General features: G+C 54.8%; 1 protein-coding gene and 1 long non-coding RNA gene across 11 annotated transcripts in view; one reads left to right on the forward strand and one right to left on the reverse strand.

The window, feature by feature from the left end:
- Adgrb2 (adhesion G protein-coupled receptor B2) overlaps positions 1-11,719 on the forward strand; it is a 29,909-nt gene that overhangs the window by 4,293 nt on the left and 13,897 nt on the right. For 4 of the 10 annotated variants that reach the window (XM_010621585.3, XM_010621586.3, XM_010621587.3 and 1 more), the window contains exons 2-7: positions 8,615-8,698; positions 8,989-9,153; positions 10,293-10,457; positions 11,067-11,231; positions 11,315-11,482; positions 11,553-11,654. In XM_010621585.3, the coding sequence (XP_010619887.2) occupies positions 8,615-8,698; positions 8,989-9,153; positions 10,293-10,457; positions 11,067-11,231; positions 11,315-11,482; positions 11,553-11,654 (849 nt within the window). The remainder of the gene's footprint in view (positions 1-8,614; positions 8,699-8,988; positions 9,154-10,292; positions 10,458-11,066; positions 11,232-11,314; positions 11,483-11,552; positions 11,655-11,719) is intronic. The other 6 variants (XM_010621589.3, XM_010621591.3, XM_033767395.1 and 3 more) reach the window with 3 other exon arrangements.
- Positions 6,945-11,719, reverse strand: part of LOC104860424 — a 7,545-nt gene continuing 2,770 nt past the window's right edge. Inside the window, exons 2-3 of the long non-coding RNA XR_779679.2 lie at positions 7,313-7,446; positions 6,945-7,018 (exon numbers count right to left, since the gene is read on the reverse strand). This is a non-coding gene — a long non-coding RNA (uncharacterized LOC104860424). The remainder of the gene's footprint in view (positions 7,019-7,312; positions 7,447-11,719) is intronic.

Here is an 11,719-nt window from a genome sequence, read left to right on the forward strand (position 1 = left end):
GGGGAGGCCCTCTCTCAGGGCAGCATGGGGGATCCCTAGCACAAGGTGGCAGTGGTATTGCCTGAAAGGTCCTGCCAGCCCCGATGTGTGCCCGTGGAGCTCTGTGTGTCCTGTTGGGGGTGGGGAGTGCAGCTCTGACTTCCCCAGACCTTTCCACAGGCACTGAATTCCAGCCCCTTCTCCTGTGTGCTCGCTTTATCAGCATGGAATCTGTGCCAAGTCCCAGGCTGGTTCTGACAGAGTAAGATCAGAGGCCTTGGGCTGGGGATTTAGCTCAGTGGTTCTGCTGCCTGTCTTGCAAGCATAGGGACCTGAGTTCGATCCCCAGTGCCAAAAAAAAAAAAAAAAAATTATGTGCTCGCTATCAGCATGGAATCTGTGCCAAGTCCCAGGCTGGTTCTGACAGAGTAAGATCAGAGGCCTTGGGCTGGGGATTTAGCTCAGTGGTTCTGCTGCCTGTCTTGCAAGCATAGGGACCTGAGTTCGATCCCCACAGTGACAAGTGCACAGGTGGTCAAGGCCACAGGCCGAAGTGGCCCAATCCTGGGTTCACTTCCTGACCCTACCACTGACTATGTAGCCATGGACAAGTTACTTCCTCGCCATTTCATCACCTGTAAAGTGGGGATAGTGAGATCTCTTTTGTGGGGTGATGGGAAGATGAAGCCAGGGAATGTGGGTGAGTGCTCAGCGCAGTGCCTGGCTGCGTTAGTCCATTTTTAGTTGCTAACAATACAATACCACAGACTGGGTAAGTTTTAAAGGAAAGTGTCTTATTTTGGCTCACGGTTCTGTTCCAAGGTCAAGGGTGTATATCTGGTGATGGCTTTCTTGCTGGCAGAGTCCTAGGCGGTGCGGGGCAACACATGGCAAGAGACAGGGAGCAGCACCTCCCCCCCAGTAAAGCCACCAAGAGTCAGCCATAGGGCACCACCCTGATGATCTTATCTAATCCCAGTCACCCCCCAAAGGCCCCACCTCTGAACTCTGCGGTACTCAGACTGAGTTTCCATCCTCTTCATGCCTCACAGTGGGGGTTAACTATCAACACATGGAGCCTTGAGGGACTCAAACCATATCTAAACCATCGCACTGGTACACTGTAGACCCCTAATAAGTAGTTGCTGTGCTGGGCATGATGGCACACATTTGTAATCCCAGCACTCGGAGAGGCTGAGATAGGAGGATCAGAAGTTTGAACCCAGTCTGGGCAATTTAGTGACCTGAGAGAGACCCTGTCTCAAAATAAAAATATTAAGAAAGGGCTGGACATGTAACTCAGTGTAAAGGTCCTGGGTTTGATTCCTAGTAACCCTGCCCCCCCCAAAAAAAAGAGGGAAAGAAAAAGAAAAAAATTGTTTCTTCTTGCTCCTAAGTTAGTGTGATATTTACAGAGTACATGTGATGGGAGGAGTGTCGAGGATCAGGAAGAGTGGAGGATCAAACCATGAAGGAGTAGGAAGTGGTGTAAAGAAGGTGATTCTGAGTTGGGTTTTGAGGAATGAATAGGAATTTACTAGCCTGTGAAATTTCTCTTTAAGTTGAATTGGTTTTTAAGTTTACTATATTAAAAAGAAATTTCATGTCATAAATGGAGAGAGTATCACTTATCTAAAATAGAAGATAACCACAGAAATACCCACAGTGAAAACAAAGTGACATTATTAAATTCTAGCTCAGTGCTCCTCCTGTCTCTCTATTTGTTAGAAAGAGAAATCATCACTGGGTGAAGATGTGTGAAATTCTAGAACTGCTTAGAGACTTTATCTTTCATGCAGCTGGAAGGATTAGAGACAAGGTGACCATAAAACTTGTCATCTAAACTGCGACACTTTTGATGTTATTAAGAGGACAAAGTAAACACTATTTAATGACATCAGGACAACAGACACAGACCTGGCTAACCCAGACAATCAGCAAATTGTCACCCTGATTAAGAGCCCCAGAAAGCTGGGTACAGCAGCATATGCCTGTATTCCCAACAGTCTGGTAGGCTGAGGCAGGAGGATCACAGGTTTGAGCCCACCCTGGGCAATTTAATGAGACTCCATCTTAAAAAGGGTTGGGAACGTAGCTCAGTGCAGAGGCCTTGGGTTCAATACCTAGTGCCACCAAAATAATAATAATAGCAGTAATAGTAATAATAGAAACCTAGGAGGGAGTTAACTTCCTCAGTCTAGGTTTACTTCATGGTGTATTTGTGAGCCATTCCAAGTCGTTCCCAACCCACACTTTGGAAGAAACCTTTTACAAAAGGGCTTCAGAGGCAGAGGAAGTACAAACCTCTGTACAAGGCATAGGGGTACAAACATGCCAGGGTATGGGCCAGAGTTTTAGTTCAGTGATGCCTCCACCTGCCTTGCAAGCACAAGGACCCGAGTTCAATCCCTGGTCCAAAAAAAAGAAGTCAGGGTTGAATTACCAGATGCCCAGTGGAGGGAAGTGGGGCCAGGGATTTTTTTTTTTTTTTTGTACAGGGGATTGAATTCAGGACCTTGTGCTTGTGAAGCAGGTACAATGCCACTGAGCTACATCTCCCGGGACCAGGGCTTTGACTGCTGTCCCAAGACACAGGGACTTGAAGGCAACAAGAAACTGGGCATGGTGGAGGAGACAGGCTGAGTCAGACTCGGTCTCTGCTCTCCAGGAGCTTCTGGCCACATAAGGGATGTGGCAGTGATCTCGCCAGCTCAGGTGGGAGGCTAGATGGACAGGTCAGCCGTGTGGGGAGCCAGAATCACTGGAAGGGAACTGCCTTTCTGGCTAGGTACCTGGTCTCATTGGACTGTAGGGGTAGAGACTGGAATTTTCAAAGCACCTCCCTTTCCCACTGTGCCCTTGGGATTCCAGCATGCAGTAGGGTGCAAAAAGCACGGCTGGGGCTGGGAAGCCATTGAGGGACCTGAGCCAAGTTTCAAGAGGACTGGTAGGGGCCTGCTCAGGGCTCTGGGGCTAGCCTGAGGGAGGATGCACAGAGGCCTGGGAAGGGAGTACTGCTTTGTAAATTGCAGTGCTCTCCCCATGGAAGTGGTGATTATTGTGGTTATTTATAACACATTTGAGCCACAGGAGGCCGAGGGGCTGCACTGTGCAGGGGAGCACAGCACAGCAGGTGTGCGTAGTCCTGCTCGGGTGGCAAAGACTGTGCACGTTGCCTCCCAGCACTGGGGTGAGGTGAAGGTGGCCCATGTTGGTTGGGGTTGAGGAACATTTGGTTGAGGCCCACGTTTGCCGCCAAATGTCTTTTCTGCATCTGGCTGCCCAGAAGTTGGGCCCTCTGTACAAGAGGGGCACCGTCTGAGCCTTTTCTAGAGCCCATGGGAGGGATGAACCCACCATACTCATAGCTGCAGTAAGGACTACACCACAGAGGGGCCCAGCATCCCTGAACCCTAGGAAGTTGGCCTAGCAATGCTTCCTGGAAGAGGCAGAACTTGACATGTAGAGTTTGGCAGATTGGTTTAGAGGAAAAGGTATTTTAAGAGGAGAAAACAGCATTAGCAGAATGCACTGGAGGGAGTAAAGCATTTACATGTTCAAGAGATAATGAGAAGGGGGTGACAGCTCCTTTTTATTGTGCTCCAGGCAGTCCACATCTCCTGTTACACTTAATTCTCACAGTGGACCTGTACAGTAGCAGGTGTTATTCTTACTTCCAGTTGAAGAATCTGAAGCTCAGAGAGATGAGGTGATTTGCCCAGGGGCAGACAGCAAGAGGCTGGCAGAGGTGGGAACCAAACTCACATCTGTCCAGTTCCAGAGTCTGTTCCCTTCTTGCTGGTCCTGTGGCCTTGTAGCCTACTTTGCTGTCTGTCCAGTGGAAAGGGGAAGATAGGACTGGACAGGTCAGCTGGAGCTGGAGCAGCAGGGAGCCACTGAGGCTCCTCAGCAGGAGTCTTGCAGCTGGAGCTGGGACCTCAGGGATCACTTTGGAGGCCACGGGGGCGGGGAGAGTCAGGCTCACAGGAGGGGAGGGGAAAGCAGAGGTGCAAAGGAACAACTGTGAAAACAGGGTAACAGGAAAGGACCAGGGTAACAGGATTTGGAGCCCTTGGGCACTAGGGAAGGTAAATCTGAGAGCGTTAGAGATGAGCTGCATTTTGTCAGAGCGAGTGCAATTGAGTGGAAAAAAGCAAGACTTTGGAGACAGTCAAGACTGAGTTCAAATCCCACCTCACTTCTCCTCAGTGTGAGACCTTGGAGCCTCAATCCTTAGTAATGACATGGGGGGATTGTCCTAGTGAGAATCACACAAGGTACTGGAGTGCACAGTGACTCATGCCTGGAGCTGGTTAATAAATGTTACCTAATTCAAAACAGAAGAGGTCACAGGTGGTTGAGTGGTGACACAGGTGGCGGGAGATCTGCCTGTCCTGGGACTGGCAGCCAACGGGAAGGTTGATAGATTGCAGGTCTGCAGCACAGCAGGCCTGATCTGACAAGCTCACTGAGCTCACTGGTGGGGCACTTGGGCTCTGGGGACACTCACACCCTTCCCAGGCTCTTGTCCTCTCAGACACTGGCCAGCTAGGCTTCCCTGCATGTTTGCCTGTTCTGGGCCCAGAGCCGGCGGGAGCCTGTGTGTATGTGCAGAGTAAATGTTGATTGCAATAAATGCCACCTGGTTTTATCTGTCTTCTTCCCCTTCAGGGAAAACTGGCTTTCTCTTGTGGAGAAATAAATCGCTGGCCTCTGCTGAGAGGGGTGAGGTGGAAGACGGAGGAGGGTGGTCTGTGTAAGCCTAGCTGTGTGGTCTTGGGCTTGTTCCTTCCCCTTTGTGGCCTAGCTCTGGAGGCTGGGAGAGGAACCCAAAAGCTGAGTCTGGGACATGTTCTGATTTTCACATAGGGTAGATTTGGGAAAGCACTGACCCCACCTCTGATTATATTGTAGGCCTGGCTAGCAAGTGGCTGATGAGTGCGGATGGATATGGAGTCCACTATAGCAGATCAGGCTGGTCTCAGCCTATCTTGTTCAGTGGGCTTACTGCATCCCAAGCTGTGGAGGGTGGCACTGTCCAGGCCCAGTCCTGGGCAAGATACCACATAGGGGCCAGATGAGAGGACTGTGCACACCTGTGACAGGTTGGAAAATATCTTGAGTGCTTACTTATAACTGGGTGTCAGGCCGGGTGGTTTAGGTAGAGGGCGGGGGACCCTGTCCTGGAACCTGCTTAATGTCCCTTCAATAAGGGCTGACATATCAGGTTGTGATGCTGCTACCACCAGGCAGTGGATACCTTACAGGGGTTTCTTTCCAGTGACTCCTAGTAGGAAGAGGCAGGAGAAAGGTGTCCATTAATTGATTTCCCCCCCTGGGTCAAGTTACGTGCTGGCATTCACAGGGGTCAGGGAAATGCCTCGTGTTTGTACAGCTTTCCCTCAAAGGGCTCGCGGGAGTGGCGATGAGGTAATTTCAGACAGTCAGTCAGAAGATGGAACCATCTGTGACAAAAGCGCTTGTAGAAGAGGGGGCAGCCAACTCTGCTGAGGAGTGGGTGGTAAGGAGGGCTTATACGTGAGAGGTCAATGAGGGAGGTTCTTAAGGTTGAGTAAGAGTCTTCCAGGCAAAGGTGGGAACAAGCGAGTAGAGGTTAAGAGCTGATGAGCCTATTTTGGATATGCTAAGTTTGAAAGTCAAGGCAGGAGGCAAGAGGACGTACAGCAGTGGGTTGCAGAAGAGGCAGGGGCTGGACATAAAGACTGGGGATGCTGGCTCCGAGGGCATTCACTAAGCCTTGGTGCACTGCAGTGAGAACTGGACGGAGCGTGGATGCCTGAGGGGGAGGCAGCAGGAAAGGACCAGACAGGCAGTGGGGACAGCACAGCCCTGTAGAGAGGTCAGAGAGAAGCAGAGGAGGCAGGGTTGAGAGGGTTTCAAGGCAGGAGAGGTGAGCAGGACCAACTGCTGTGGAGTGTCAAGCGAGACAAGACCTGGGACTGTCCACGGAGTGAGCGCAAGAGGGCGTTGATGACTTTGTCAAGAGCGGTTTCAGCAGAAAGATGTGGGCAGCAGCCAGACTGCAGTGGATCAACAGGGCAGGTGACATCTGAGTCAGGAAGTGAGTGGCAGGTGAGAAAATGGAGTGGCAGCTGGGAACTATGCCTTGGTGGTGGAAGGAAGCGGGTGGGCAGCAGCCATAGGAGGGAGGAGGGTGTGGAGAGGCCCCCGAATGCAGGAGGCCTGAGTGGGTCCATGGGCTGCCAGGGGAGAGAGTACAGACTGCACGCTGATGAGAGAGGAGGCCATGGGTGAGCCCTCCTGTGAAGGCGAAGGAGCAGCGCAGGGCTCCGCCAGGGTAGCCTGCGTGCAGAGGGGCCTGGCAGGACTGGGAGCTGGCACTCAGGTATCCGAGCTTCTGCTTTCTCTGGGAAGAGGTCATGCTGATCGTGTAGGAGGACAGGGGCTTGAGGAGAGAGGACGAGGTCCAGCGTGACCACGGGGGTGCGTGTAGAAGGAGCGAAGCTCAGGAGGGCACTCCAGCACACATGGAATCCAGAAGCTGTCATGGTGCCAGCTGGCACAGCTGTAGGCTCTTCAGCAGCCTGGGAGTGGGTGTGGAGAAGGTGGCTCATCATAAGGCTCCAGGCTGGGGATGCGAAGCAGGCGCGGTAGAGGGGCTGGGTGAAGGGACCCAGGAGGTGGCAGGTGTGGCCCAGGGAGCCCTTTCTGTGGCCTGGTAGAGGTAAGATCCACAGTGAAGCCAGAGGGACCATGAAAGCTATTCAAAGGGGGGCGTGTTAAGGGGTGAAGGGTGGCCTGGAACCAATACGGGCGGAGGTTGTGAGAAGAGGGAAGATGATAAAAATAAACTGAAGAGTCACTATCTTCTGAGCATTTTCCACATAACAAACATGGTGCTGAGAGCTTCACAGCCTTCTGTCAGGTCCTTACGTCAGTCCTTGAGGTTGGAGGATTATGAGTATTGCTTTCCAGAGAAGGCAGGGTCAGAGAAGTGGAGAGATTTGCCCAGTGCTGCACAGCTTGTCAGGGTTCTCCCAGTCAGGATACAGGGTTGCTATGGGAGAGAGCATGCCAGATTTCAAAGATGGTGAAGATTCCAAGATGAAGTGCCTCAGGCTCTGGGACTGGTGGCTAAAGTGGAGGGAAAGGCCTAGGAGTTGATGAGACCAGAGGCGAGGGGGCAGCTCAGAGCCTGCCAGGCAGTGAAATTTCTTAAGGTGACCACTCTGCCAGTCTGGTCAGGGAGGGCTGTCTCTGGTGCAGACCTGGGGCTGAGTAGCAGGGGCCAAGAGGAGTGCAGCTCTTCCGGGTCCCTGCTGAGAGAACTGGGAGCAGGGGCAAGCAGTACCTTCTAGTGTTCCCAGTGCTGTTTCAGTCCTGCCTGCCCAGCAGCCAGGCCTTTTCCTCCTGCTTTCCTGTCTGTCCTTCACTCCTACTACTACTCCGAGGGTGTTAGTCAACTTCCCACGCTACAGCAAATACCTGAAATAATCAGCTTATTAAGAGGGATGGTTTACGTTGGCTTACAGTTTGGGAGGTTTTGGTCTGTGTTCAGTTGGTTTTGCTGCTCTTGGGCCTGTGGCGAGGCAGCGCATCGTGGTGGGAGAGTGTGGCGGAGGAAGCCCATTCACCTTGTGGCCAGAAACAAAACTAGAGGAAAAGGAAGGATTAAGGGGTCCCATTATTCCCTTTGAGGGCGTGCCTCCAGTGACTGGAAGACCTTCCACTAAGCCCCGCCACCTAAAGTTTCCACCACCTTCTTGTATTGCTGAGCTGCGGACCAATCCTTTAACACATGGGGAACATTCCAGATCCAAAGTAGAGCACACAATGAGAGGCCTGGAGCAGCTCCTATCTATGCAGAGCAGGCTTGGGAGAATAAAGTCTCTGAGGCTGGTGGAGCTGCCAAGCCCTAGACCAGACACATAAATCCAGGCAGCTGAGAGCCCAGCATGGTCAGGGGTTGAGGCAGCAGCTACCTCTTGGAGAACTTGCTGCTCTCCTCGCCACAGGGGCAGTGGGAGGAGTGTCTGCTGGTGTAAGCCCCGACCTAGGCCCTCAGTTCTCAGAGGAGTGGCATTCTGACCTGTACTTCCAGGGTACAGTCCAGGACTGCTTGGGATGCAGAGTTAGCCCTGTGCCCGGCCCCAGGCCCAGCATGAGCTGTGTCCCAGAAGCAGGTGTGGGGTGGAGAGTCAGCCCTTTGAGGGGAAAGAGCCTGAGCTTCAGGCTCACTGAGCTGTGTGCTCTTGGGCAAGTTACAACCTCTGTCTGGTCCTCGTTTCTTCCCCTCTTAACAGAGAGTGTCCTTTCTTCCAGCGAGAGGATTGAAGGAGACAGGTATGGGAGGCTCAGCACAGATGCCTCCCCGGAGCTCATTAACATGAGCAGCCTCCAGTCTCCTCTGTCTGGCTGAAGCGTGAAGTGGTTGCAAGGCTGAGGGCGAGTCCTGTGTGGCCTTCGGAGCCTCAGTTTCCTTATCTGTAAAATGGTGGGTGGGGGCCAGAGGGCAGGATGTGATGCTCTCTCTGCATCACTTGCAGTTGGTTCCAAGCTCTCAGGCTGAGGACCAGCAAGGCTGCCCTCTGTGCCACTGTGGCAGGACTGAGCTGGCTTTTGCTGAGCCCCTGCCACCACCCCCGTGTTCCAGGTGAGGAGCCGGAAGAGGAACCGAAGGTGAAAACCCAGTGGCCAAGGTCTGCAGATGAGCCTGGGCTATACATGGCGCAGACAGGTAACCCGGGCCCGCCTCCCTCCCTCTGTGGCGGGGGCCCGACTGTGTGGCATTGATGGCGTGTGTGCTTGGTGTGTGCCCGTCTGTGTCTATGTCCTGGAGCTCAGTTGCATCTCTGCCACATAAGGCCTGTGAGCAGGGCTGGGTTGCCTCCCAGAGAGCCTGCCACTTGGGGTCAGGTTAGGAGGGTCCCCCTGATGCCTGCGCCCGTCTTGCTGGTGCTCCCCCACTCCATGAAATCAAGGGCCTGGGAAGTGCCTCCTGCCGCCGACACTGTCCCTCTCTCGTAGGCGACCCGGCGGCTGAGGAATGGTCCCCGTGGAGCGTGTGTTCCCTGACGTGTGGGCAGGGTCTGCAGGTGCGGACCCGCTCCTGCGTGTCCTCCCCCTATGGGACCCTGTGCAGCGGGCCCCTGCGGGAGACCCGGCCCTGCAACAATTCAGCCACCTGCCCAGGTAGGCCCATCCTCCTCCCTGCCCCATGTGCTTGCAGGGTTAGGTCCTACCTGGGACATGACTCTCCCAAAAATGCTTGGTTGGCCCTTTTCGTTCAAAAAATTTGCCCGTCCCTTATACCATGCTTAGCCCCATGCACCATGCCAGCCTGGCGAGGGACACGGCTGAATAGGCCCACACCGCTGGGCTCAGTTCTGATGCCCATGTCCTGGTAGACAAGGCTCATTTTTACCTACATTGCCTCTGTGTTTCCCAGCCCTGGCCTCATGAGCACTCTTGAACTTTCCCACCTCCCTGCATTTGCTGCTTCTCGTGTTACCCTCCCTCCGCTACCTTGTCTATTAAAATTCTGCCTGTCCTTAAGGATCTAGGATGAATGCCACTGTTCTTCTTAAATGAAGCCTTTCCCAACAGTCCGTTCCCTGACCAGGGCTCGTGTCTCCTCCAGGGAGCCTCCTCTAGACCCATAGGTCCTCTGTAGTGAAGCGTGTAGTTGCTGAGAAGGTGCATGTGCCTGCCTGGTGAGCGGCAGGGCAGCCAGTCTTATTCTTGTTCCCTGAGAGCATAATGGTGCCTGGCTGTGAACTGAGAGCAGGGTCCACCTGGGAGGGCTCTTGATCCCTGGGGTGGCAGGTGCTTGCAAAGGGCCGGGGCAAAGCTGTGTTCCAGCACGTGAGCTCAGTATCAGTGTCCATGTAGAGATTCATGTCTATTTGTGTGTTCGTGAGCTTGGGACTGGGGGGCTTGGCTCGCTTCAGGCCTGCCATGTTGGATTCACGCTGTGGCTCTGGGGGTGGGAAGGGTAGAGTGGGGTGGATTTTGGGTCCTTTCCTGTGCTGTCAGGAGAGCAGGAGAGGAAGACCCCTGGTTGCCCTCTTGGGTTGGTCCTACTCTCCTCATCCACGTCTCCACAGGATCTGCCCTGTATGACTTGGGACCAGAAGCCTGTGTCTTCCACATCCCCTAAAAGGGCAGAGTCCTGGGGCCTGAGAGATCGCCCTGGCAGTAGAACACCAAGGCAGAGCCAATAAGGAGGGCTGCAGAGTTGCGGAGCTCCTGATTGGTGGGCGGATGGGCAAGCGATGGCAGTGGGCAGGGCCAAGGTGCTGCCCTGCCACCGGCCACGTGCTTCCTTACAGTGCACGGCGTGTGGGAGGAGTGGGGGTCCTGGAGCCTGTGCTCCCGCAGCTGCGGGCGGGGGTCTCGGAGCCGGATGCGGACCTGCGTGCCCCCCCAGCACGGCGGCAAGGCCTGCGAGGGTCCCGAGCTGCAGACTAAGCTCTGCAGTATGGCCGCCTGCCCGGGTCAGTAGCGCCCGGGGGCTTCTAGGCAGGCGCTGCCCAGCTGGGTGGGGGTGGGGGTTGGGAGACCCAGGGGAGACAGTCAGGTCCACAGTCCTGCCCCAGGGGACCCCGTGAACACTGACCAAGCATGGGGAAGGCCAGAGAAGTATACCTGCCATGTGGGAGGTAAGCCCCGTCCCTGGTTGGGCTTGGCACTCTGACCCCATCAAAAGGAGGCTGCTTGCCAGCACGCCATCCTGTAAGCCTTGGCTGCCTTTGCTGTCAAAAGCATTTTGGTGCTCCTGGCCAGCTGGACTGAGAGGGCTCAAAGCTGGGTTTAAGAGTGGGCAAAGACCAGACCCACATCCTCAGCCAGAAGAGGGCTTGCACCCTGGTGCTGAGTGAAGATGTGTCTTGTGTTTCCTGGAGCTGGTGACAGGTGGGGCAGGATAAGGTTCAGGCACCACCTGCTTGCTCACTCCAGACCCCTTCATGCACCCACAAAGTGGGGCTGGCCTGGCATAGGTCCAGGTGCCAAGCAGACTCTGCGTTCTCCCTGTGGTACTCTGCCCCTGCCAGTCCACCGGTTCTCTGCTCAACGACTGCCCCTGCTTGTGTCTCCCCATGCAGTGGAAGGCCAGTGGCTAGAATGGGGTCCGTGGGGCCCATGCTCCTCATCCTGTGCCAATGGGACCCAACAGCGCAGCCGGAAGTGCAGTGTGGCAGGCCCATCCTGGGCTACATGCACGGGTGCCCTCACTGACACCCGCGAGTGCAACAGTCTCGAGTGCCCGGGTGAGTACTCAGCCTGAGGGTAGCAGGTGGTGGCCCTGGTCTTGGGGGCACCTGTTGCCTCTCACCCTTCCCCTCTCCCACAGCCACTGATGGCAAGTGGGGGCCTTGGAATGCATGGAGCCTGTGCTCCAAGACATGTGACACAGGCTGGCAGCGCCGCTTCCGCATGTGCCACGCCTCCGGCGCACAGGGTTACCCCTGTGAAGGCACTGGAGAGGAGGTGAAGCCGTGCAGTGAGAAGAGGTGTCCAGGTATGCCTGCACTGCCGCAGGGGCTGGGGCCGTGTGTGAGCCCGGCTGAGCCTCTGCCCTGTACCCGCAGCCTTCCACGAGATGTGCAGGGACGAGTACGTGATGCTGATGACGTGGAAGAAGGCGGCAGCTGGCGAGATCATCTACAACAAGTGCCCCCCCAACGCCACGGGTGAGGGGCGGGTCGCTGCCTCGCAGACCCCAGCCTTCTGAGTCTCCATCCTGAGTCTCTGAGAG

Source organism: Fukomys damarensis, unplaced genomic scaffold (genome assembly GCF_012274545.1).
Source record: "Fukomys damarensis isolate Sample0158 unplaced genomic scaffold, DMR_v1.0_HiC HiC_scaffold_23, whole genome shotgun sequence".
Lineage (NCBI taxonomy): Eukaryota > Metazoa > Chordata > Mammalia > Rodentia > Bathyergidae > Fukomys > Fukomys damarensis.